This window comes from Aspergillus ibericus, assembly GCF_003184845.1.
Source record: "Aspergillus ibericus CBS 121593 unplaced genomic scaffold BO80scaffold_5, whole genome shotgun sequence".
In the NCBI taxonomy this organism is placed as follows: Eukaryota; Fungi; Ascomycota; class Eurotiomycetes; order Eurotiales; family Aspergillaceae; genus Aspergillus; species Aspergillus ibericus.
In genome coordinates, this window is record NW_020292103.1 from 374,927 (window position 1) to 400,013 (window position 25,087).

Below are 25,087 nucleotides of genomic sequence, written 5' to 3' on the forward strand. Positions count from 1 at the left end.
GGGGGGGAGGGATTGGATTCTTCCTCTTCTGGGCCGAGATGGTGATCAGAGCGCTAGTGCCAAAGGAGCAGAAAGATACCACCACCATCCTTGGGGGGAAGGAGGGGGAAGGGGAGGGCACAAGGCAAGACACCACCACTACCACCAGAAACCCATCCTCCGTCCTCCATTATTCCGCCGCCCTGGTGGTCCTCACTACCAGCAAGGACTAGACCGGATCGGAAAAGAAAAAGGGGAGGGTGACACGCTGACTGTTCAACAGAGCCCGAATGGGCCTGGTTACAACGGGTTAGATACATCGATCGAACGAGTCGCAGTGGCCGGACGAACACGGTGTGTGCACCCCAAAGTGAGGCAGCGAAACGGATCACGTCGTCATCGCCCCGGACCAGCAAAAAGACTTGCTGCGCTGGAGGCCATGATCAGTCATCCGGGCGGTTATGATGGGTTATGTGCACGGGATTATTGTCACGACGATTATTATGGGGACTGCACCAGACCAATTCCACTCGACATGATACGCTGTCCCAGTCCCCAGCAGCGCCTACGGCGGTACAAGGCCTTGGAAGCATCATGGGCCTGGCTGCCCGCAGTGGCTCCGCAACCTCAGGTACCGACGGTTGCTCAGGTAGGTACAGTACACCGTACGGAGGTACCTGAGTCCTCAGGCGTACCGGAGTAGGAGGAGGCCCTCCCTACCCAAGTGCAGTCGGTCGACACGGCCAGTGGCTTGCTGCGACGGAGCCTGGACTAACGGTCCGGTTAGTGGCCACTGGCCAGTGGCCAGGGCAGGCCACACCTGCGCCCGTCTGTTCCATCCAAAGCACCCGGGAAGTCTCCCAACCTTCCCCCCTCGACTCTACGGCTGCCACGTCGATGTCAGGCTACACCCGTTCGGGCTTTTCTCGTCCCCATACAGCTTACCTACACTACTACGGTGCTCATCATGGCCAACGTTGCCATTAGTTGGTCTGACTCCTATGTCAGTTGGTGATGTGCTTGCAGATGACGAGCCAGCCGGAATTCATGTTGGCCGTTATCGCGGTCGCTGGTTGTCGTATCAGGCGCGGCAGCACAGCAACAACGAGGACGAGATCTCCTGAGCATCGAGCACAAACCTCCTCTTCGATGTGTCTGGACTAAACCTTGCGTTCTAGATGATCAAACTTAAGAGGCAATTGGGTAGCAACAGGACTGGCTGGCGACCTCCAGCATCCCATCCTCCGTCCATGGTGGTTGTATGTAGTAACTCGCAACTTAAAGCCAGCGGCAGTACTCTGTAACCTGGGTACAGCCCCGGGCTCAAGCCGCGGTACCACGCGGAAGACACCCAGGGTTTGGTCGGCGTTGTCTGCACATGGCCGTCCCAGAATGACACGAGCTGGACTAGGGCACTATTGAGGACTGACACTGACTGCTGGCAGGGGCAGTCCGTCGCCTGGAGGGGCTATGCTGCGCCGTAATGGGGGGAGGTGACGAAAATCTCTCGTAAATGGAGGTGCTAGAATATTTCCCGGATCGACCCATGGCGCCGTGACCGGACGATCTCGCGACTATCGACGATGGAGCGATCATTTGGGGAAGGGGGAGGCGTGGGGCGGATGACGATGCCGCCCAATGCCGGCGAGGGACGGCTGGCAGTCACGTGAACACACGTGATAACTGCCCCAAACTGGAACAGGCAACCGGGAAGGCCAGCTTATCAAGTCGCGGTGGATCATGGAAAGGAATCAGGAAGAATAGTTGGTCCATGGGATCAACTACCTAATCGGACATTGTAAGTGAGCTCCGAATGGAGTGGCCGATGTGCTGGCGTTTCACCTCCACCATGCCAGCACGATGATACCCAGTGAGCGACCGAGCAACTAATGATGGAAGGCCTAGGGAACGCGCTCTCCTCATGTTCTCACCGAAGGCAGTGCTTTTGGCGGTCAACCGCTGTTTCCCACCGTTGTTTCAGACTTCCAGCATCCACCACGAGCCCACCACCAAGTCACCGCTTTTTGAGGCCCAAAAACAATGACGATGCAACGGAGTCGAAGCGACCACTATGGACCGACTACTGCACCGTAGCAGCCCATAGTCTGGCCCCGAACGGGTAAAGCGGATTTCCTCTGACCGGCTATCGTGTCTGCACCATGCTCGGGCCAATCAGCTTTGGGGCTCATAGTCTGTTCGAGAATAGCAGCAGGAAATCAGGGACTAGATACGTGGGATACTCGTGTGCAGACCTCCAGCTCGGACTCCACTGTGGCCTTCGGATTAATCTGCGAGGTGGAGGGGATTCCCAGAATCCCCTCTTGCCCATTCTCGAAGTCAGTCGAATGTCCGGCCCCGGCTACGGAGGACGGTCGCTCATTGTGGACGCCGTCCTCCGTAGCGGGGTATTCTTGATATGAGCGGCAATGTGTTGAACCCGTGAGTCATGTCCCTACTAAAGCCATTCCTGTCACTCCTGTGCTCGGTCGAGATAGGGAGCGAGCGAATTGAGCGAATTATTCACATCCCGGAGTTTAATGGGGTGGCAAACCGGGCTTCTGCATGATGTTTCAATAGACCGGAGACTGCCATCTTTTCGGTCTGGGGTATGGGAGGGTCGCTCTCGGAGTGCCACCCGATGCCGACGCCTCTTCATTGTCAATAGCAGACACCCGCAACAGCCTAATAGGTAAGGAAGACTGCGAGAGCATACACCACTATCTATCCCCATTCAACCGATTGAGACATATTATGAGCCACGCAGGGGATGGCGTCGCGATTGTGCCCTCGTCTTTATCATCGTTTTGTGTTCTGCCCCTCATCCGTCTCATCTTCTCTTACCCCCTCTAATTTACCCATCTTCACAACTTCCCCAAGCCCTCAGATCGCATCACACTCGGGTTATACCTTCCAAGTTCCAAGACCTGTCAAACTCCCCTATAAACCCTCGATCAATCTGGTGGATAGTTCTCTATACCACAACTCTCCGTGCGAAGTACCTACTCGAAGCAGCATATCGCCGTGTTCGCGACATGCAAATTCCTAGTCTTCCTACTTAGTTCCTACATACCCCTCAGAACAGCAACCGATAATAGTATTGACCAAACCTGTACCAGAACCAGGCATGTTCAACCCCAGGCAACAGACATGATATAGAGAAGAATACTTCACCCTAAACGCCCCTCTATGGATAAGATGGATATGAATCCGAATTTGACTACTCCGGGCTGGTACTAGCCCAGACTCTACGATCTTATGTGGTTTCCTCGATTGATTAATAGCAGAAAGAAACATTCGAGATCTGGTCTTTATCTAAGAAGTACTTAGTGCTGTATGAAACTAGTGTCGCCAACTTAATCAACCACCTTCTCTATCGACTGTAGGCTCCCATTGTAGAGTAATATATCTTGCCGGGTAACTATCTACTATTGGAAAGAGAATCCAGATACCAGCTAGCTCCCATCGGACGTTGTACTAGAACTGGACGCCGGATTGAATGGACAAGTAGTACATTGTACCGGAAGGACGGATGACACCGTTCGAGACAATGCGACTAAGAAATTCAATCTATCTACACCACAGGGAGTTGAGAAGCGGAATAGATGGTCCAGCTACCATCCATCAAGATGAACCATGGCAGCGAGGATCAAGATCATACGGTGCTGGTTGGCAGTCCATGGGCTAGTTAGCTAACTAGCTATCACACCAACGCACTGTGATGATATTAGGCACACACTTAGTTGGAATGAGACAGAGGCATTGTCGTTATCCTAAATCTAGTCGTCTTGGTCCCGGATGGAGTTGGGTGTCATTCATCCCGACGGACCCTCCGTACACATCCGGACTGGCCCCGATCAAGCTGGAGAGAGGGTGAAAGGAGGGGAAAGTAGGCCCGGGAGGTACACAATGGGCTGGACAAAAATAGACGCGTGACGCTATTCCGTGCCCGTCGGGGGGACTCAGATGGGGCCCCTGGAGCAAAGCACCCCTATTCGACGGAGAAAAGGATCGGCGGGCCCGCTAGACGTTCTGTGATCATCCAATTTCCCTGAAGGGGGTGGGATGATAGGCTGGAAAAGGCTCTCCAGGTGTCCACTAGTTCGTACCATCTGTGATTCTATGCAGGATGCGCATACACTGTGCTGCCGGTTGATGGTGGAAGCAGGGAAGAAAGTTTTTGGGTTGAGAGGAGGGGAAAAAATGGATGTTGATTACGAGTGCCTGACTTGGGCCGTCGTCGTACCAACTCCAATTTGGAAAGAGGGTCTAAATCCTAAGTAAGGAAGGACGGGTTAGAATCCTGGAGCCATGATGATGCTTGAGGGGAGAAAAATAAATAAATCAGGGAAATCAAAGAAAATAATCGTAATGGGAATCCAAATCCTCCACTGGAACTCGACCGAACTTTGGAAGGTTCCATGGGACGACGCCCGGTTGGCGCCATATGCAAACTGCAGCTGACAGCGAATCATTTAAGATTCGGCCGGCGCTGTTGGGCCACTCTGGAGAAAAAGATTCACCTGTGTACTTTATGTCACCAACGCGCCCACCTCAGTCCCGGCAATGGCTGAAATGGTCATCTTACCTGAAACCACTATGACAACATTATCGCAGTGAATTTCGGAACGACTACCGCCCATGCCCAACCAGTCTGATTAGTCGGTTTCTGCCTTACCCAATCCCTGTCCAGCTGGACCGAGTCAGGCTACGGGCTGAGACTTGGAATTCGGGCAACGACAAATGGCTTGGAAGGAGGGACAGAAGAGGCGAGATCTGCTTTCGAGGCTCGGGGATTCACAGAGCCTACCAGCTGGCTGAGGCGACGTATGTTTACCATCGATATAGTTGACTCATGCTGATACGAACAACAGAGAAACTTGGCTGGGCTGGTTTTTCGATTGTCAAGATAGACAGCGCTGCCTGAATGTTCGATCCATAGATCTTAGGACAGCTCGCCACAGGTAAGCCTGAACATCTTGCAAGTCCTGGCCCGGAACGGCGTCTAGCCAGCCGCTGAGCCAGTTTTCATCCCGTTGGCTTCATGTGAATGGGTGCTATGGCCTCTAGAGGCAACCAAATGCTTCGCTTCAGGTCAGATACGGATCCCTCATTGGATCTCGGATGAGACATATCACGATGACGCGGCTGAACAAGCCCAGGGCTTGTGGATAGCTCCCCTGCACGATCGCCGCTATGCTGCTAGGCCTTGTATTGCCTGAAGGATTACTCCGTAGTCGCAGGGCCCTACTTTGCCCGGTGGATGTGGCGATGCCTTGTTCTAGTGGGCAAAGGGCGCATTTGAAGGCTGTGCACTTCGGCGTGTGTTGTTGGCAGATGGCATGTTGCGATCGCCGGGGTTTGCAAGATGTGTCCTCCATAGCCTGCGTAATATTCAGCCACGTATTGGGAAGGTGATGTGGTATGGGGTGAAATGAAGGGACCTGCTTCTGGAACATGGGTCTAGAGTGTCCATCGCCTGCCAAGTGTTATTCTCGTCTATCTTCGTGAGCTTCTGCCGTTGCAGGAGTCGATTGTGAGGCATTTCTGCCAGCGCATTATCTTCACTATCCTTGCACCGTATCGCTTTCGTTCGATCTACTCAAGTCAGTGTTAGTAGATTGCCACCACCCTTCGAATGGTAGAATATGCATGGTTGTTTGCGGCATTGCTCACCCAGCAATAAGACATCCCATCCTCTCGGATGCTATCGCTAAGACGAAGATGATCAACAGCTGGATCACAATTCGGTAATTCTGGTGTCCAGGGCCATCTCTGCTTTCCATCAGAGGTCTTATGGATGAGGAATGTCGGACTCCATCAAATCACTCCTTCCAAAAGAGCCTTAACGCCTGTGTACTATACGGGTTAGCTCCATATCCATCGATTGATTGCTCTTTCAATTCTATCTTGCGAAGGCCGGGCTCGTTCGCATCTCCTGGACAACATAATACTAGATGCGGTGGCGCGCTCTGCTGTCCATTAAATTCGCTTCTATATGTCCAGGACTGTGCTTTGGAAGTGTTTCAGGCCCACCTGCATTGGTAGTCCCTGACTATACCACAAACGCCGGTTCAACGTACTGCTCAATCTGGTAATGTCTGACCTAGGATATCTTCAGCAATGGCCATTTGAACGAGCTAGGTGATAGCCTTCCCCAGACTACACTATCTCAGATGGTCTTATATTTTTTGGCATGTTTGCACACTCATCCAGAATCCGTGTTGATCTCACCAGTTTATTAAGCAATGCAACCACTTCGTCGTCCCAATCGGCCACAAGTGCGCAGTGACCGCTTATTAGAAAGTCCTCACAACCCACAAGTTCGAGATCGACGGTTGAGCACGAGATAGTGCACGGGTTGTTCGTCATACGTATGCCTCGAGAAGCAATCCCCGGCCAGGAGAGAAGGGAATATCAGATACATGTTGGAAAACCTTATGAGTGAAGAATAGACGCCTGAAGACCTGTGAAGGAAATCTAGACATGAACGAGGAAAGAGTCGTTTTGTACTTAGTAGCTCAGCCTTGACAGCTACTCCAAGCGGATACTGCAATGTGTTCATTGCTGTCGATCTGACCCTGATCCAATAGCTCCTGACTCTCAACAAGTTCCACCTCGCCACCTCCGGAATAAGTCTGCTCCAGGTAACCGATTATTCTGCAAGACTTTTGAAAATCATTCTCAATGCATCTCTACCCAGTACGCATCCTTGCGCTGATCGATATACGTTGAGCAAATACATAGTATGTGGGAGACCCGCATCTACAATTACATCATAAATAATCGCAGGGAGCCATCCCAACATACAGAGATTGAAACGGACCATGTAAATTGATATACAAGCCAAGGGAGGCCCAGTTAGGGATTTAAAAAGTAAGTTTGAGAGCAATGATAGGGGATATTCAGCGACGATCGAGGAAATGAAGTCATGAGCCGTTGAGAAAGCGATAGCTCAATTTTGGGGCCTTGTCAATGGAGCTGGTGACATCAGGCGTACCACTGATGATGCGACATTTTCCTATTGCATCCACTTTCCTTCTGTAGCGCTGCATGATGGCCTGAGCATCGCCTAGGATAGCTGTGGGGTTGACTGGGAAGATCAATATCATGATATGGAGCAGGGTCGGGTGGTACCGAGAAGAATAGAGGTATCCGTTACAAAACTCGAAACGACATTGGATGATGCCGGGCCGTTTTTGATATCGCGATAGACTGACGTCAGATTGCCACCCTGGAATCAGATCCCCCACAATGAGGCTGCCGACGGCGTTAGTCTGACATCAATATATAAGAGGTGGTGGTGCTACTCACTCCCTGGCACACCCTTTCCACCCTTGCTGTCCGGAATGAATATCATTCTGTTTCGATAGTGTCTGGGAACACACTGATACTATTTATCCTCTGTCTCGGCCTCTTGCATCGACACCAACCCCCACGTGACCTCGCGCGGGCCTCAGGAGTTCAGGAATCCAGGAAAGCCACGTCATTCGGCGGTGAAGGAAACTGCCCCGTACTGCCCCTCGATTGGGAAGGGGCGCCTCAGACTCGCCGGCGGTTTTGGAGCAAAAGGGGAAGCGGGCCTTCATCAACGCGATCGTCATCCTTGCCTTCTTCCCCTCACCAAACACCTTCTCTTTCGATTTTGCATCCCACATCACCTTCGCTACTCCCAATTTTCTACGATTCCCACCATGTCCGACTCGACCCTCTACCTTTATACCTCCCTTACTGCGGGGTCGTCCCACATCGTCACTGCAACTGCGCGTCTGGAGACGATCCTCAAAGCCAACAAACTTCCCTTCCGTGCGATTGATGTGGCCACCGACGAGGTCGCTCGGAAGCTCTGGGGCCGTCGCTCTAAGGGCAAGAAGCTTCCCGGCTTAGTTAAATTCGGCACCGTTGTCGGAGTACGTATCCTCTCCCCGCATAAGGACTAGGGGGCTAGGAGAGTAATGCCCCCGGATCTTGAAGACTTTTGGCTAATACTTTGCATCACATAGGACTTGGAGCAGGTCGAAGAATGGAATGAGTATGGTGAGCTGAGGATGCAGGTTAACAGCGTCGAAGACTTCGACAGCATCCCCGCATCTAGTACTACGATCGCCCAACCCGAAACCCCCTCGGCCACATCTACCCCCACCCCCGAGACGGCCGCTCCCAAACAAAGTACAATCAAGATCCAGAGCCCCCCTTCTAAGGAAACTCCCAAGGACAGTTCCATCGCGGTCGCTATGCGCCAGGCTAGCGAGGAGGCCGCTGCCAAGGCCAAATCGCAACCTGCCGCAGCAAAAGCACCCGTCCCCGCAGTTACAGAAAAGAAGGAGACCCCTGCAGCTGACGAACAATCTCAGGCGGGGAAGGAAGACACTGTACGTGGGAATACGGCTGCTCCTGACACTCAGGATAGCAAGCCTAAGCGGCCGCCTCTCGTGCCCGAGGTGGCCGCGGAGTCGTCTGCTAATTTTCATGCTGATGCGGCTGAAGCTCTAGGACTGGTCCAGCACCACCGTGGATCCATCATTTCCGCAACCTCCAAAGAAGAACAAGAAAAAGTCGCACAGGACTTGCGGAAGTCTATTTCCGGGGGTCAACAAGATCTTTTACAATCCTTGAGGGAGGACCACGCAGCGCGGACGGAGCAGGAAGAAACGATTGAAGAAGAGTCGGATGGCGGTGAACAACAGGATGGGGCCCAGGGTCGACAGGAAGCGCAGGATGCCAAAGTCAGCGGCTAGGGTTGCGGTTGCTTCATTGTGCCACGACGAATATGGCTCAGCGTCCTAATTTCGGTTTTTGCGAAATCATGCTTTTCTTTCCGTTCTGTGTAAAGATACCATTTTTCACTGCTATTTCCTGTATCCTTTATTTTGCATTCGAGGCTGTATGTTCGATATGTCCCTGGACTCTTTCCATCTCACACATCACTGAGAGGCCCTCTGTTTCCTGGTCTATCCGATTCGTATACCCAAACGTGACCTTCTAAGTGCGAACCCCTCTGACCCGTTGCTCATCACATGCCGACGGGGTAACCGAATAAGGGAATCTTCAAGTTTGTAGGCGCCAGGAAGAAGCTAGACAACGAAACTCGCGATTAAAAATGCGAGACTGCAACGAAAATCGTGTCAGATGAAGCGAAAACTTTTTTCCCGCTTGCCCCCAATCATTATTTACTCTGTCCTGTACTTGTTGACAGCCTCGCGTAGCTTCGCGATGACGTCGGCGGGGTCCTCAGCGCCAAAGACTGCCGATCCAGCAACAATCACGTTGGCGCCTGCTTCGGCGGCCTGATCGATGGTTCCCAGACCCAAGCCACCATCAACCTCGATATTGAGATCGGGGTATTTCTCCCGCAGGGCCTTGACTTTGGGGAGTTCGGAGGCCATGAATTTTTGGCCGCCGAAGCCGGGGTGTACGGTCATGACGAGGACCATCTAATAAAGTGAAAGAGAGGAGTCAGCGTCAGATTCTTCCATGCATATCTTGCGTTTCGTTGTATAGTTGATTTGCTTCCTGCGGGTAGAAAGGCCACTCACGTCCGGACGCTCCTTCTCGTTCTCATTGGCGAGGATATCCCAGAGCACATCAACGGGGGTATCAGGCTTGATGGCAATACCGGCTTGCATGCCCTCCTCGTGAATATACCGGATCAGGTCCTTGGGGCTGGTCTTGGTGGTGGTGGTCTTGTCGGCGGGGCTGGTGGCGGCGACGGAGGAAATGGCGGCTTCGTAGTGGAAACAGTATAGATCGCAACCGGCGGCTTTGAATTCTTGGACCCATTTGTGGGGCTAGGGGAGTCAGTATGGGGTTTTTGAGGGGAAATAAGGGAGAGGGAGAGGGAGGGATTTCACCTCCTGGATCATCATGTGGCAGTCAAAGGTGCCTTTGCCGTTGGGCTGAGTGGGACGGGCAACATGCGAGCGGATTTTGGTCACGACGGGAGCGCCAAAGGTCATGTTCGGGACGAAGTGGCCGTCCATGATGTCGACGTGTAGCCAGTCGGATCCTTGGGCGATCTTGGTTGAGCATTCGCTGCCCAGGGTGCCGAAGTCGGCGCTCAGGATGGAGGGGGCAATGATGGCGGGCGGGGACATGATGGGCGAATTGAGGGGTAGTTTTGAGGAATTGATCCGGAGATGGGGTAAGGTGAAGCGGATGAAGAGGCAATATAGAAGGTGGGAGGGAGTGGTTATAGGCTATCACCGGAGATGGGTGGAGGAGGGGCACCGATTTTATAGTACGATGCGCAGCCGATGATTCTGAAGCCGGGGCACCGACGTCCGACGAACGAGGGGAAAGCGTGAGTAATTGGGATGGGCCCGGTGGATATCACTGGGGAAAACCATCGTTGATATCACCGCCCTTTTCCGGTCGACGTCAGTTCTCCGGACTCCCCGTTTAGGAAATCTGCTTCCCTCGATAAGGGCTAGGGTCCCCAGCGGCACGTGGGGGTTCCCGGCCTGCAGCGGGTGGGGGGCCTGGGTGCCTGGGCGCCTGAGATGAGCTTGGGTCTCGACTCGATCGCGCCCAAGCCCGTCACGGGAACACCCCTCCCCCGTCCAACCACACTGACCACACTGACCCCTCGCCGTTCTAATCCAATCCTGAATCCTTGCACCTGCCTTGATCCTTTTCCGATGCCGACACGTCGGTCGGGTGACAGCTGGCCGCTGGTTGCAGTGGACCGGATTTCCCTATTTTGTCCTTCCTGCGCAGGTTGACAGCTGATCCATGAGAGATAGCTGCTATGGTTGCATCGGAAGAAGTGAACTCTCGCTAGCTGGTTATCATGTCCACTCGTCTTGATCACGGTGATCTCCTCAGCGCCCACACCATCACGGCCGATCCACAAATGGCACGCATTGATGACGGCTATTGACCGCTTGGACTATCTATCTCCGTCTATCCGGAGTGTCCTTTCTAAAGATAGACCACCAGGCGCTTAGAGCCTGCCAATGAGAACAACTTCCCCTCCGTCACCCACAGGTGCTTTTCCTGGAGAGCGGTTCAGTGCAGACACAAAGATCCCCCCTCAGTATGATTGGCACGCTTGCCTCCCGATTCAGTCCGTTGTCGCCCACCATGGCTGGGCAATGGCTTGGATTGGTTCTGATCGAAGCGCCGGCCAGGCCACCACCAATGATAGTATCTTCAGGCTGCCCAGTTGCAGGGATTCCGGGTGCTTTGTGCGCAATGGTGCAGTAGTTCCTGCAAGTCTGGTGATGGTGTGAGGGCGTTCCCTCCGGATCTCCTCCCTCTTTCCCCTCTCACCAGCGGTTTATTAGTAGGGCCATGCGCTACTGATCGAAATGGTGATCTTCACCTACCCCTTCACGGTCGAATTTCTGCACCCTTTTCCTTTGCGTTTGCTTTTCAGTCGACTTGCGGTGCCTTTGGCTCTGGTAGCTAGGCCATCATTCATTCTGTGATAACTCTGGTATTGGCAACCCGTTGATCGGTGTCGACGCCGTCCAGATACTTAGCCGCTTGTCAGACTCTTGCTGTTTGTTTTGACTTTGTTTTTGCATTCACCTTTGCATTCCATATCGTAATTAAGGGGAAAGAACATTGTCGGCCACATTTGGACATCATGACGGACGTGTACCGTCCTGCACCCCCCAGATGTCCGCCCCTACGGCAGGTGCGGGGGACGAGGCTTGATACAATCGAGGAGGACGCGCGCGAGGCACAGTACTCGGAAATCACGCAGCCTGCTGCACCGAGCACGAAGCAGACGATACCACCGCCCCCGCAGCAACCTCCGCAACAACCCCCACAGTTGAAGCTCAAGACCAGCGGGCTTCCATTGGTGTCGTCTAGGCTACATCGATTCTTCTCGCCGATATCTGCAGGGTCCCTGTCCTCGTGTTCAGATACGGAATGGCAGCGTCAGATGCAGCCGTTCGAAGACCTGTATGATGCGACCGACGAGGATTCGGACATCAGTGACGAGTGTACGTCCTTTGCCAGTACTCGGCCGACAAGCTTGATGACGCCGACGACACGAAACTCAATGGTTTCTCCCATCTCACGCAGTCGTTATCCGAGTCTCACCATCCCATCATCCACGCAGTGGCCGTCACTACATGGTGCCCCCAAGAGCTCTCCGATCCCGCCAACTCCACCGCCAAAGATCCCAGTCTCTCCAAGCGCTCTGTTGATGCTGACCCACTCGGTGCCGGCAGTGCATGCTCCTCCGTCCTTGGACGGCAGTGTGTCTTCTGACCAGGTGTCGAACATCAGTGCTCCGGCCACTCCAGACCTGCAGTCCCTGCCGGATAATGACTGGACGGTACCAGACGTCCAAGTTCGACATGACCTGGAGGATGCACAAGATGACGAGCTCTCGAACTTGGATGCAGACGCGGATGTCCAAAGCATTCAGATCGCCATTGAAAGCGCCAATGAGGACTGGCGGCAGGTCCTGGGCAGGTTCCCACGGATCCCTGGCCAATCCACCCCACCATCTCTTGACCTAGATGCCGAGCCCTTGCGGGGAGATACACCATCGGATCGAGGCGTCTCCCTTCCTGCAGATGCCTTGGAGATGCTGCGACATATCTCGTTCGATGGAACACCGGACCCGTGGTCCGAGACTTCGGAGCGGAACGAAGAGATGTGGCAGCTGCATATGCCCCCGGAACGTCCACGTAGTGCCGATGACGCCACCCCAGCATCGGAACTCTCCGGGTATAGTTTCAGCCAGCTGAGCATACCCTCACCGGGTGGCTTTTTCGCTTCATTAGGCCCAAGAGCTCGTCACACCTGGTCTATTCCCCATGGCACCAAGCCGCCTTCTTCTGCAATTGCTGAAAGCTTTTACAAGCTGCCGTTTGCCCGCGCCGAAGGGGAGATTGTCGAGCAGGTCATCGACTATCCCGACCGGACGGCAGAGGAGCAGCTGACGGCGGTATACGACCCTATTGGGCCGCCGACCGCCATCCGGATTCCTGCAGAAAGCGTACCCGAATGTTCAGAAGAAGAGGATGATCAAGAGTGTTCCGAAGTTGACTGTATGGAAGAATCTCCGGCGCCAATTGGTCTGGACGATCCGTTCGAGCGAGACGAAGACTATGAGAGCGAACTCAGACAGAAGGCAATGTCGGGTCTGGATCGAACCAGCGACTGGCTGTCCGCCCAGGCTTCTTACCTTGCAGCTCTTCACGAGACCAATCCCGTGAACCTGCTGGATGGTGATGCTCACAGCGTCGAATCTGCAAGCAAGGCCGATCAACAGCCTCAACCAGGCCGTAAACGGTCAATTCCATTTTCCGGGATCGTTCCTGAGGCACCGAGCTCTCAGCCTTCGGATCTGGCGAGTAAGGATTCCATCTATTGGCGAGGGTTTCAGGCTGTTCAGCAACAGTCCAGCAACCGGGACACCTTTGTGCATCGGAACACACGATTCGATGCCATCCAATCTACCCGTCTCGGCCTGACTGACACGCACATCAACCGCCTGCGGGGCAACTACGAAATTGCTCGCCCTGAACGACCGGCTTATAAAGGCCCCTTCTCATTGGCGCCTCGCAAATCAACCATGGGCCCGGCTCTGGCTGAGAAAGCTCAGTTCTCTTTGGTCGAGAAGGAGCAGGCTGTGCTGTCCCAGATCCGTCAACCCATGTGGGCCATGGATGCTCTCCGGTATGTCAACGGCGGTAGCCTGATTGTGGGCCCTGCTCGCAGGCGACTGGCCAGCACATCTATGGTAAACCCGCGAAAGGCGACCCGTCAGTTGCGGATCCTGGATCTCGGTGGGCACGCCTCGTGCGAATGGGCCTGGCAACTTGCCTACGAGTATCCTCATGTCAAGGTCTATACGGTCTTTACTGAGCATCAAGCGGTCAACCCCGGCATCAAAGGGCCTCCAAATCACCGTCACATTTCGGTGTCGCAGCTGTGGAAGCTACCGTTCCCTGATAATAAGTTTGATGTCATCTCGGCCCGCTCTCTCCCTGCGTTGCTGAAGAAGGACCGTCCCTCCGGCGAGACCCAAGATCAGTATGACCTCTGCTTGAAAGAGTGTCGGCGCTGTCTCAAGCCTGGCGGCTACCTGGAGTTCTTTGTGATGGATGCAGAAATAACGCGGGCAGGCCCGCAAGCGTCTGCCACGTCGGCAGAATTTGCATCCAATCTCCGAGCTCGGGGCTACGATCCGACTCCCACCAAGGGCTTCCTCAGTCGCTTGCAACAGAACTTTGTGGACGTCAAACGTGCCTGGATGTTCTTGCCCATGGGCACCGAGCCGGTCAAGTCTGAACCGCTTAGGGAGACACCGGATCCCAGGGTGAAGAGCCTGACTGACGACTACGAAGCAGTCCACGGCCCAGTGGGAAGCACGGCCGATATCGCCAGCGTCACAGGAGTGCTTGGGGGCTGGCTCTGGGAGCAATGGCTCGTGAAGCTACAGATAGAGATGGGACTGGACCAACAAGACCTGCTGGCAGGCATCGGAGGTGTGTTTGATGAGGGACGCAAGAACGGTGCAGGCTGGACCTGCTTGTCGGGGTGGGCGATGAAGCCCAGGCTGAAGAAGAAGCGTCACGGACGGAAGAGTAGTAAAGGCTGAGCCTCACTTCTATTCTTACGTTGAGTTTCCTTCTCGGGTGGACAAGCATATGATACCCACGTTGCCCTGGTGGCACGCATAATGTAATAGCCGGCGTCTGTTTTCTTATCGCTCTCTATACCCCTTTCTTACGTGAAACGAGTGACGATGGTGGAGATGGACAATGACACTCTCTTCAGTGCAGAATATACTATGTTACTCTATTGGCGTGCAGCAAACCGGGTAGAATTGGCTTCTTTGATCGTAACTTGTGTCAGAACAGCTGACAATTTGCCAGTTCCTACGGTAGACCATAAAAGTATATACTGTAGACTGAGTTGTGATAGTGTGTGGAGAGAAGCCCACCTCACCTTACCTTACGCAAATCTCACTCACCTTGCACCTATTGAATTTGAGTAGATCATCATAAAGCCGAGTCACTTGAAGAATACAATTGATTTAGAAGTCATGTAAGATACCCAGGACAATTATCCCTCCATTGCTTCACCTTACACTGATTCCCCGCACAGCCAGCTCACCGCCCACGTGACCTAGTTCCCGATGATCACTGATGCTCAACACCAAACGGCATCATACCCGCAGCTCCAAGATATCGCATATTCCTCCTCTCCCCTCACGCTCAACCCATCCACCAAAGCAGGAGACATCCGACACACGCCCAAAATCTATCTCCAGCCAATGCGCAACTAGCCCGCCCACCAATTCACCCATTCCCACACCCACAACCAATCCCAATACCCCACCACCACCACCGCAACCATGCTCTTCTTCAGGTACATAACCCACACCCATCCACTCCAAACCACCAAAGCACCAATAACTAACGAGTCAAACCAAACCAACAGCTTTTTCAAAACTCTCACCAACCAAACCGTGACCATCGAACTCAAAAATGACATCCGTATCCGCGGCACTCTCAAATCCGTCGACCAGTACCTGAACATCAAGCTCGATGACGTGGACGTCCTGGATCTGGATAAATACCCGCATTTGTCGTCCGTCAAGAACATGTTTATCCGCGGTAGCGTGGTGAGATATGTCATGTTGCCGAGGTCGGAGGTGGATATTGGGCTTTTGGAGGATGCGACGAGGAGAGGTATGTCCCAATTTTCTTACTGTGATTTACCTGGTGGAAAATCACCTTTCCTTTATCAGGGGAAGATTTAGAGGGGGGAGGCTAATGATGTGGTATAGAAGCAGCAAACCAAGCCGGAAAGGCCCGGTAAACTTATTACCTCGACTGGATTTAGCTTTACTTGACTTTGTCTTGCATTGATAGTTATGGTTGGATGGCTTGGGATTGAGATGATACAGTAGGGCTCTGTGTCATCTTTCATTTTTTTTTACACTTTATGTATTTTTTTCCTTTTTTAATCTTCACGATGTGATGATGTTTGCCGTTGTCATTGTCATATGGGTTCACTTTTTTCTTTGCTGCGCATCGGTGGTTAGATGAGGGTAAGTGGGAGGGATGAGAAATGGGTCCTGTTGGCCTAGTATTAGGATGGGGAAGGTACATGCGTACATTTGTATGCTGGTTGAGGAGGACAAGACTTGACGACAAAGAGCGTTCTGACGAGGACAGCCATGTCCATTCTCCATCAAACGCGAAAGGGGCAGTGGCATGCATGGACAACTGTCAGCATACTACGTACCTACATACCTAGAAACACGAATAAACTCTTCAAAAGGCATTAACCTCTCATGGCTTCCAAGTGTAGCATCTACTACCCAAAGTAGTACCCCAATAAGCCAAGAAAGGTCACCTGACTTCGTGTCGCGAAAACCGAGTCCCGCCGCGCCGCCCGCGCCTCGCCTCTATCTTTCGCCGCTCGCATTCAAATCCCCTCAGCAGCCAGCCAGCCAGTCACTCACACCACTCCCCAAACCACCACCCCAGTATCCGATACTACACCATCATACCTCTCACCTACGGACAACGAAATATGCAATAGCTACTAATCCCACCACCTAGCGAACCATCCACACTCAACTCCACCCAAGCAAAGAGACCCCAACTCCGCGAAAAGAAAAAAATGCCCACCCCCTTCCCACCCAGAAAAACCTCAACACCCTCTAAACCGACCCCAAAAGCAAAGCCGAAAAGAAACACAAGTCTCTTAAACTTCTTCCAAAAAGCCGACGGGCCCCCGAAAGCCACGTCCCGACAATCGCGGATCACGCAGTTTGCGACGAAGACAGAGGAGGTGAGGAGGGAGGATACTCTGCATGGTGATAGTGGAAGTGTGAATGGATCTGGGGGGTTGTTTTTGGATGCGGGGAAGAAGGAGGGGTTGGTGAGTGGGGGGGTTGAGGGTGCAGGGAGGGGGAGAGAGAGGGAGAGGGAGAGGACGCCGGAGGATATTTGGGGGGATGGTATAGAGGATGGTGATAAGGTGGGAGATGAGGAGGGGGGACGATTTCAGGAGAATGGGGGCAGTGTGAAGAGGAGGAGGGTTGAAGGGGATACGACCAGTCCTACTACGGCTGCTACGGGAGATGGGGATGGTGAGAAAAGCAGTGAGAGTGGTGACGGCTCTGGGACGAAACGGGCTCCAGCTAAGGCTCGAGTCAGTGGCCCGTTTATCGACGAGTCGGATAGTGAGAGTGAGGACTTGGAGCAGTTTCGGGAGTATGAGAATGGGACTGAGACGAGCGAGAAGAAGACTTCTCTGAACGAAGAGACGAGTCAGGACAGATCAGACAAGACGACAGACGAACAACGACTCTCCGTCGACACACCACCGGTAAGAAGAACCACGAGTCACGCCGATGATGATTATGCGAATTTTGACGATATAGAAGAGGATGCGTTCCGAGGGGAAGAAGATTTCTTAGGTGCTTTTGACGACGATGAGGACTTTACGGGTGATCTCGAACTTGAATTGGATGGCAATGGTGGCTCGGGAGAGGACTTTGGCTGCGAAGCGCCGGTGTGTCCGATATGCCAGGCAGTTCTAGCCGGCTTGACAGAGACAGTAAGTTGTACAGCCTGGTTCAATGATCCGGTGGTAATGGTGTCTAGGACGTCTCGGTACATGTCAACGACTGTCTTGATGGGAAGCCTACGGTATTGTCAATATCAGAGCCAGACCCGGACCCGGATCCGGAGGTTTCAAAAGCATCGAGTCGTGCGGACAAGGCGGCTATCGCGAGACCGGCGCAGCGTGATCCATACGCCCCCGGCGTGGCCGGGACCAGATCGGCCTTTTCGAAGCTCATGGCGGGTAATGCGGAAGACTCAGCATGGACGGCGGCTGCAGCCAACGAGGTTGCGTCTCGTGGCAAACAGGCCTACCAACGGACGTGTCCGTTCTACAAAATCATCCCGGGATTCTCCCTCTGCGTGGATGCGTTCCGATACGGGGCGGTGGAGGGCTGCAATGCCTACTTCCTGAGCCACTTTCATAGCGACCACTACATCGGTCTCACCGGCTCCTGGCGCCATGGACCGATCTACTGCAGCAGAGCTACGGCCAATCTTGTGTGTCAGCAATTAAAGGTAGACCGGAAATGGCTTGTGACAATCGAGTTCGAGAAGAAAACGGACATTCCTGGGACTGGAGGTGCGCAAGTGACCATGATCGAGGCAAACCACTGCCCCGGGAGCGCCTTGTTCCTTTTCGAGAAGCCTATGGGCTCCGGTCCGTCGCAAAGGATACACCGTGTCCTCCATTGTGGTGACTTTCGCGCCTCGCCACTTCATGTGCAGCATGCCCTCCTTCGCCCTGAAGTCGTGGACCCCACGACCGGTAAGCATCGCCAGCAACGGATTGACGCTTGCTATCTCGACACGACGTATCTGAGCCCCAAGTACGCATTCCCTAGCCAGGAAGACGTCATCCAGGCCTGTGCAGATCTCTGCGTGGAGCTCAACGGTGATCAAGACGACAGCAACGGACGAGCGTTTGGACGAGCAGCCAATGAGAAAAGCGGAATGCTGAGCAAGTTTGTCACCACTGTCACTGGATCCCGGTCAACTCAGACGCCAGCGCCACGCCCCTCTGGACGGTTGCTGGTGGTGATCGGAACGTATAGCATCGGCAAGGAGCGTATATGCCTGGGGATCGCGCGGGCGCTGAAGAGCAAGATCTATGCGACGCCAGCCAAGCAGCGCGTGTGTGCGTGTCTGGAGGACACGGAACTGTCGTCGCTGCTAACGGACAATCCGCTGGAGGCGCAGGTGCACATGCAGACGCTGTTTGAGATCCGGGCAGAGACGCTAGCGGACTACCTGGACTCGATGAAGCCGCACTTCAAGCGGGTGGTGGGATTCCGACCGACCGGTTGGACCTACCGACCTCCCGCTGGGCGTATCCTCGACAACCCGCCGGTGTCGGTGGTGCTCAACTCGGCCCATTGGAAGACGCCCTTCTCGTGCCGGGAGCTGGTGCCGCAGCGCGGCAGCACGCGGGAGAGCGCATGTTACGGGGTGCCATACAGCGAGCACAGCTCGTTTCGCGAGCTAACCATGTTCTGCTGCGCGCTCCGGATCGGACGGGTGATTCCGACCGTGAATGTAGGCAGCCGGAAGAGTCGGGAGCGCATGAAGGCGTGGATTGAGCGATGGGAGGCGGAGAAGAGGAAGAGCGGGTTGTACCCCGTGGAGGGAACTCGGTGGTAGTTCGGAGGGAACGGGAAAGGAACGTTGTACAGTGTACTACCATAGTAGATAAGATTTGCCCCTGACTGGGGTGTCATACAGAGTACAGGGTTAGTTGTTCATAGAGAGAATCACGTCCTTGCCTCCCCGGGGTCACGGGACTGTTCTGGAGACGAATGACCTTTAGCCATGCGTTGACTGGCCCAGCGTCTGGAAGATCCGTGGAACAACCTTCCAAGACAATCCCCAAATCCCCATGGGCCACGACAACCGAGCATAAGCGGGGGGAGGTCGAGCAGCCGGGGCTGCAAATCGGCTGGCAGGCCAGGCCAGGCTCCGGCGTGACTCCCGATGTTCAGTCCCGTTGGTTGTCTTTGCCTCGGGGATCCGCGCGCGTCTCCTCCCATAAATAAGGCCCCCAGCGTGGGTGCTTTGGGGATAGCCTTGACATCAAACTCAACTGTGACGGAGATATTTAACCGTTGAGGTTGTAATTGTTCCTCGTCATCGTTCTCCTTATTTCTTCTCTTCCTTTAGCCTTCTTGCGTGGGAATTTACCTCGTTGGAATCCTTTAGAGGTGAGTGGTGCCTTGGCGCCTCGGCAAGCGTTGCTTTTGATGACTGCCGGCACTAACAACATATCCGGCTCAGATTCCATTCCGGCCGGCTGACTGACGGCTTACTCCTGGCCTCGACGACTGGCTCGCCATGATCGCCTTGCTCCTCTCGCCCTATGGGGCCTATCTGGGCCTGGCCCTGCTGGTCCTGTACTATCTCGTCCCCTATCTGAACCGCTCCCACTTGCGCGACATTCCCGCCCCTGGTCTGGCCGCCTTCTCCAACCTGTGGCTACTGCTGCAAACTCGTCGTGGCCATCGTTTCGTCACCGTCGACAATGCGCACAAGAAATACGGCAAGCTGGTCCGCCTGGCGCCCCGGCATACCTCCATCGCCGACGATGCCGCCATTCAGGCCGTCTACGGCCACGGAAACGGCTTCTTGAAGTCGTACGTATCCTACTTCCAGCACATGCGCATTCCCTCCCATAGCTAACACCGCGCAGTGACTTCTACGATGCCTTCGTTTCCATCCATCGCGGTCTGTTCAACACCCGGGACCGCGCCGAGCACACCCGCAAGCGCAAGACCGTCTCCCATACCTTCAGCATGAAGTCCATCGGCCAGTTCGAGCAGTACATCCACGGCAACGTTGAGCTCTTCGTCAAGCAGTGGAACCGCTTGGCCGACACACAGCGCAACCCCAAGACTGGCTACGCCAGCCTGGACGCCCTGAACTGGTTCAACTATCTGGCCTTCGACATCATCGGCGACCTGGCCTTTGGTGCTCCTTTCGGCATGCTGGACAAGGGCAAGGATATCGCCGAGATGCGCAAGACCCCTGATGCGCCCCCGTCCTACGTCCAAGCCGTCGAGGTTCTCAACCGCCGCGGCGAGGTCTCCGCCACCCTGGGCTGCTACCCGGCTCTCAAGCCTTACGCCAAGTACCTACCCGACCGCTTCTTCCGCGACGGTATCCAGGCCGTCGAGGACCTAGCCGGCATTGCCGTCGCCCGAGTCAACGAGCGTCTCCGCCCCGAAGTCATGGCCAACAACACCCGTGTCGATCTCCTCGCCCGCCTCATGGAAGGCAAGGACCAGAACGGCGAGAAGCTGGGCCGCGCCGAGCTCACAGCCGAAGCACTGACGCAATTGATCGCCGGCTCCGACACCACCTCCAACACCTCCTGCGCCATCCTTTACTGGTGCATGCGCACCCCCGGCGTGATTGAGAAACTCCACAAAGTCCTCGACGAGGCCATCCCTCAAGACATCGACGTCCCCACCCACTCCATGGTCAAGGATATCCCCTAGTACGTCCCTCTTCTCCCCCTTCCCCCCACCACCCCAACCAACCCAAACTAACCCACCCCAGCCTCCAATGGGTCATCTGGGAAACCATGCGCATCCACAGCACCTCCGCCATGGGTCTACCCCGGGAAATTCCCGCCGGCAACCCCCCCGTCACCATCTCCGGCCACACCTTCTACCCCGGCGACATCGTCTCCGTCCCCAGCTACACGATCCACCGCTCCCCCGAGATCTGGGGTCCCGACGCCGAACAATTCGTCCCCGAACGCTGGGACCCATCCCGTCTCACGGCCCGGCAAAAAGCCGCCTTCATCCCCTTCAGCACGGGCCCGCGCGCCTGCGTCGGCCGCAACGTCGCTGAAATGGAACTCCTGGTCATTTGCGGGACGGTCTTCCGTCTCTTCGACTTTGAAATGCAGCACGAGGGGCCCATGGAGACTCGTGAGGGTTTCCTTCGCAAACCGCTTGGGTTGGATGTCGGGATGAAGAGGAGACAGCCTGGTTCGGCTTAGAGTACAATTCCTTTGGGAGGAAGGGGTGGTGATAAGAGAAAGGGAAAGATAGGGGAAATATTGGGTCTATGTTTCTTTGTATATGTATGAGCATGAGCGAGACTTGTGGGTTAGATTGATTACTGCTAGGCTAGCGAGCTAGCAAGCAAACAATGATATGATGAGATGATCACGTACAATCCTACATGTTTACTCGTACGTAATACTTGTATCTATTCATCATTCCATCTGTCCTTTTTCAGAAGAAAAAGAAAGTTGGACATTTGAGACAAGGTGGCGGGAGTCTACAGCTGGCAACTTGGTCCTTTTGAATGCTCATCATGAGAATTTGAACTCTCGGCACAGCTTAGATCTTAATGGTATATTCAACGCTGATAATACAAGACAGCAAAGTGGTATCACAGGAGATTCACATTATAATTATACTATAGCTTAGCAGAGTCGTGATCATAGCTGCGTAGCAATACACCGGAGAACCACCAATCACTCAATACATAAACACATACTCCGTATACAAACACCTTACCAACTCTTCGGGCCAAAGGTCTCTCCGCTCGGGAGGACCTTCTGCACTGCAGTGCCCTGCATATCCATCGTTGCGCCTGTGATGCTGGTACCCCACCAGGTCGGGAAGCTGGTGCTGGTCAGATCCAGCGTCAAGAAAATCAGGATCGTGCACAGATCCAGACCCACGTCCAAGCCCGCAGACAGGACGTAGTTGTAGTGCATCCACCAACCGCGCCAGCGGTCGCGGATCCACTTGTTGAAGACGATGCCCACCATACCCCAGGCGAGGTAGTTCAGGGGGGTGGCCGGGGGAATCAATCCCGCACCGCCGAAAATCAAAGGGGCGTTAATGTAACGAATCGGGCTCTTAGGCCACATGCGAGCAGCGAGGTAGATGGCGATCGGAAGAAGGGCACCGACCAGCCAGAACCACATGAGAGGCGAGTACAGCTGGCCCGGGGAGAAGATGCGCTGCGGGCCGATGAGACCCCAGATAACCGAGGCCTGGTAGAATACACGTCCGTTGGGGCAGGTGTAGTTGTTGGCCTGGTGTTCGCTGCACACATCCTTGATCGTGGCCAGACCCCAGTTCATGACGGCAATCTGCACCAGCGAGGACCACAAGGCTGCAACCATCTGAGCCGAGAAGGTGACTCGAGGAGGCAGTTTCATGTAATGAGCTGTAGCAGGTCAGTATCGTTCATCCTAGGGTAGAGGGGGAGGGTGACAACATACCTAGCTTCATGTCCTGGTTAAAGTAAAGGCCTTGGTACATGCTCATGTAACCATAGGTCTTGAACAACATCATCGCCATGGGCTTTCCAGGCTGGATGTAACCGACAATGAACTCGGTCAACACGTTGAGACCAATGGCAATGTTGGTGGCAGCTTGCACGATACCAATCGGCACGTACCACACCACCGCCATGATCAGAGAAACGAAGAACGCCCACCAGCTCAGGTGTGTGGGGTATCCCAGAACCATACCCAAGCCGATTCCAATCATGATCAGAGTGATCGCAGCATACCACCAGAGCGGCACCGGCTTGTACTTGGCCATCAGACGGGAGTGGACATCTTCCTCCTCCTTGCCGAAGTTGCGGAAGCGCACCCACAGTTCCTTACCGTGGAACAGACCCGTGTGGACCAGAATGGCAATGATGGTCGCAAACGACAGACCGTAGCAGAGAGCGAAGGTGGTCGAGAGGAAGAGAGGCGAGTATTCCTTGTACGCCTGCAGGTTGAGAGTGAAGTCGGCATTCATGATCCGGGACACATTGTACTGCGCACCGGTGTTGTCGTAACTGTTGGAGTCGCTGATGGGCAGATACTCGAACCACCACATGCCGCTGTAGTGCATGCCGATGGTGACGATCCAGAAGAAAATAAACATACCGATGAGGGTATTGGCGATGGCGTGCCACGGGGCAATCAGCGGACTGAAGTTGAAGCCCGAGATCTGCGTCCAGTCAAAGGTCATCGGGATCAGCGACAGACCGGTGTCGCCGCCGAAGAGCTGGTTGACCACGGCATTCTGGGGCTTGATCCAGGTCACCCAGGCGAAGACACTGAGGAAGGGGGCGATGAAGCCCGGGATCCAGTACCAGCAGAAGGACCCGATCATGACGTAGAGGAAGAACCGGTACTTGCCAATCCTCCATCCGGCCACCTTGCTCGGGTCGGGCTTGCTGTGGTCATGAAGCGCGGCGAAGAGAGTGCAGTTAATGAGGTTGGACGGCCAGATCATGGCAGCCGGGGTGACCAAGAATCGGTGGAAGAACCCAGCCATACCGAATCCGAGCATCTGGGTCGAGATACACATGAAGATCTCAAACGCCCATCCGTATCGCTCTTTGTAGAAGGCCCGCTGGGCCAACAAAACGTCTGTCGCATAGGCCGCACCACCACCAAAGGTGGCATTGGCCATGACGACAATGAGGGTATGCTCCTTTTTGCTGAAGGGACCCGGGTTCAGGTTGCACGGAATACCAAAAAAGCTGAATTGCGTGGCAGGCATCCATTTGGCCCACGCCACACCCACAGGGTAGGCGACGACCTGAGCAACGTAGGAGGGAATGACAATGTAGGGATCACGCATGGAGAACAGCATGTTGAGCGCCGAACCGATCGTCGCAAAGATCATTCCGATCGTCCAGGCACGGATCGTGTTGGTGTGGCCTCCTTCATCGTAATTGGGCACTGCGGCGCGCACCTCAGGGTAGGGTGAGTTCTCGAGGAGCTCCGCCGTCATGCCCACGCGGGCACCCTTGTCATCCGTGTTGAGGGCATCGTCGATCTCATCGGCGATCTCATCTGGCAAGTTAGGGTCCCAGTGGTGCTGCTCTTTCAGGTGCTTGAGGTGAATCGTGGCCGCCTCGGGGGAGGCTTCATCCGCCACGGCGGTGCTGAAAGCCTGCTCCTTCTCACTCATCGTGGCAGTCGAGTGAGATGACACGAGGAAAGGCTGGGGAGGGATCAATGAAGGCAAGGATGCATGCACGGAACAAAAAGACGGAACGCAGAAAGGGGGAGGAGCACAGCATCATATAACCACCCAACTGACGCTCGTCTGGATAGCGACTGGGGAGCGACCACCAGCGCCGACGGTAACCCGACGCCTTATCGGTCTAGAAAATAAATTAAACCCACTGGTGGCGTCCACTGATTGCGGGTGAGTTTATCTCTCCAGCTATCAGCTACCCCAGTCTGTTCGCCATGTTCCGATGTAACCTGGATGCGTCTTAGCTTCACTAGCTGAACCGGATTTGAGCCAGTGGCAAGTTAGTTGGTTGATACAGCCAGTGACGGACGTGGAGATGGAAATGCCATTGTCAGCCCATGCACGACATGCACGGCCCTCGAGGATTGCCTCCACGGCCGTCTCCCTTGCAATCTGGCTGCCTGGACTATTTCCAATGGGAAAGTCTTACGCGCAGACCGACAAGTTGCGCCGAAACACATCGGTGAAGGCGTTAGCCCCCAGTACCTAAAATTGTGGTCTAGGAACGCTTATCCACCGTCCGTTTTGTTCCGCCAGCTGAAGGACTCGTAC

At 54.5% G+C, this 25,087-nt stretch overlaps 7 protein-coding genes across 7 annotated transcripts; 5 read left to right on the forward strand and 2 right to left on the reverse strand.

Annotated features, from left to right (window-relative positions):
* Positions 1 to 7,670: 7,670 nt before the first annotated feature.
* Positions 7,671 to 8,714, forward strand: BO80DRAFT_347375 (uncharacterized protein; the record flags this gene model as incomplete). The annotated part of the gene is made up of 2 exons (XM_025715418.1): positions 7,671 to 7,886; positions 7,980 to 8,714. The coding sequence occupies 2 exons, from the start codon at positions 7,671 to 7,673 to the stop codon at positions 8,712 to 8,714; spliced, it is 951 nt and encodes a 316-aa protein (XP_025578968.1).
* A 432-nt stretch (positions 8,715 to 9,146) lies between these two features.
* On the reverse strand, positions 9,147 to 10,070 carry BO80DRAFT_347000 (ribulose-phosphate 3-epimerase RPE1; the record flags this gene model as incomplete). The annotated part of the gene is made up of 3 exons (XM_025715397.1): positions 9,147 to 9,410; positions 9,513 to 9,764; positions 9,828 to 10,070. The coding sequence occupies 3 exons, from the start codon at positions 10,068 to 10,070 to the stop codon at positions 9,147 to 9,149; spliced, it is 759 nt and encodes a 252-aa protein (XP_025578969.1).
* A 1,316-nt stretch (positions 10,071 to 11,386) lies between these two features.
* On the forward strand, positions 11,387 to 14,971 carry BO80DRAFT_205533 (uncharacterized protein). Its single transcript, XM_025714247.1, has one exon. The coding sequence runs from the start codon at positions 11,567 to 11,569 to the stop codon at positions 14,543 to 14,545; it is 2,979 nt and encodes a 992-aa protein (XP_025578970.1). The 5' UTR covers positions 11,387 to 11,566; the 3' UTR covers positions 14,546 to 14,971.
* Positions 14,972 to 15,129: 158 nt separating this feature from the next.
* BO80DRAFT_461714 (Sm-like protein LSM2) lies at positions 15,130 to 16,238 on the forward strand. The gene is made up of 3 exons (XM_025722461.1): positions 15,130 to 15,318; positions 15,391 to 15,641; positions 15,740 to 16,238. Exons 1-3 carry the CDS (start codon positions 15,305 to 15,307, stop codon positions 15,769 to 15,771), a joined length of 297 nt encoding a protein of 98 aa, XP_025578971.1. The 5' UTR covers positions 15,130 to 15,304; the 3' UTR covers positions 15,772 to 16,238.
* A 146-nt stretch (positions 16,239 to 16,384) lies between these two features.
* Positions 16,385 to 19,330, forward strand: BO80DRAFT_374002 (DNA cross-link repair protein PSO2). Its single transcript, XM_025716580.1, has 2 exons — positions 16,385 to 17,523; positions 17,571 to 19,330. Exons 1-2 carry the CDS (start codon positions 16,582 to 16,584, stop codon positions 19,167 to 19,169), a joined length of 2,541 nt encoding a protein of 846 aa, XP_025578972.1. The 5' UTR covers positions 16,385 to 16,581; the 3' UTR covers positions 19,170 to 19,330.
* A 60-nt stretch (positions 19,331 to 19,390) lies between these two features.
* Positions 19,391 to 21,701, forward strand: BO80DRAFT_461716 (cytochrome P450). The gene is made up of 4 exons (XM_025722462.1): positions 19,391 to 19,726; positions 19,800 to 20,155; positions 20,212 to 21,018; positions 21,081 to 21,701. The coding sequence occupies exons 2-4, from the start codon at positions 19,857 to 19,859 to the stop codon at positions 21,526 to 21,528; spliced, it is 1,554 nt and encodes a 517-aa protein (XP_025578973.1). The 5' UTR covers positions 19,391 to 19,726; positions 19,800 to 19,856; the 3' UTR covers positions 21,529 to 21,701.
* An 84-nt stretch (positions 21,702 to 21,785) lies between these two features.
* On the reverse strand, positions 21,786 to 24,641 carry optB (small oligopeptide transporter, OPT family). Its single transcript, XM_025714248.1, has 2 exons — positions 22,771 to 24,641; positions 21,786 to 22,715 (listed from the first exon to the last, which is right to left on the reverse strand). Exons 1-2 carry the CDS (start codon positions 24,464 to 24,466, stop codon positions 22,051 to 22,053), a joined length of 2,361 nt encoding a protein of 786 aa, XP_025578974.1. The 5' UTR covers positions 24,467 to 24,641; the 3' UTR covers positions 21,786 to 22,050.
* Positions 24,642 to 25,087: the final 446 nt, after the last annotated feature.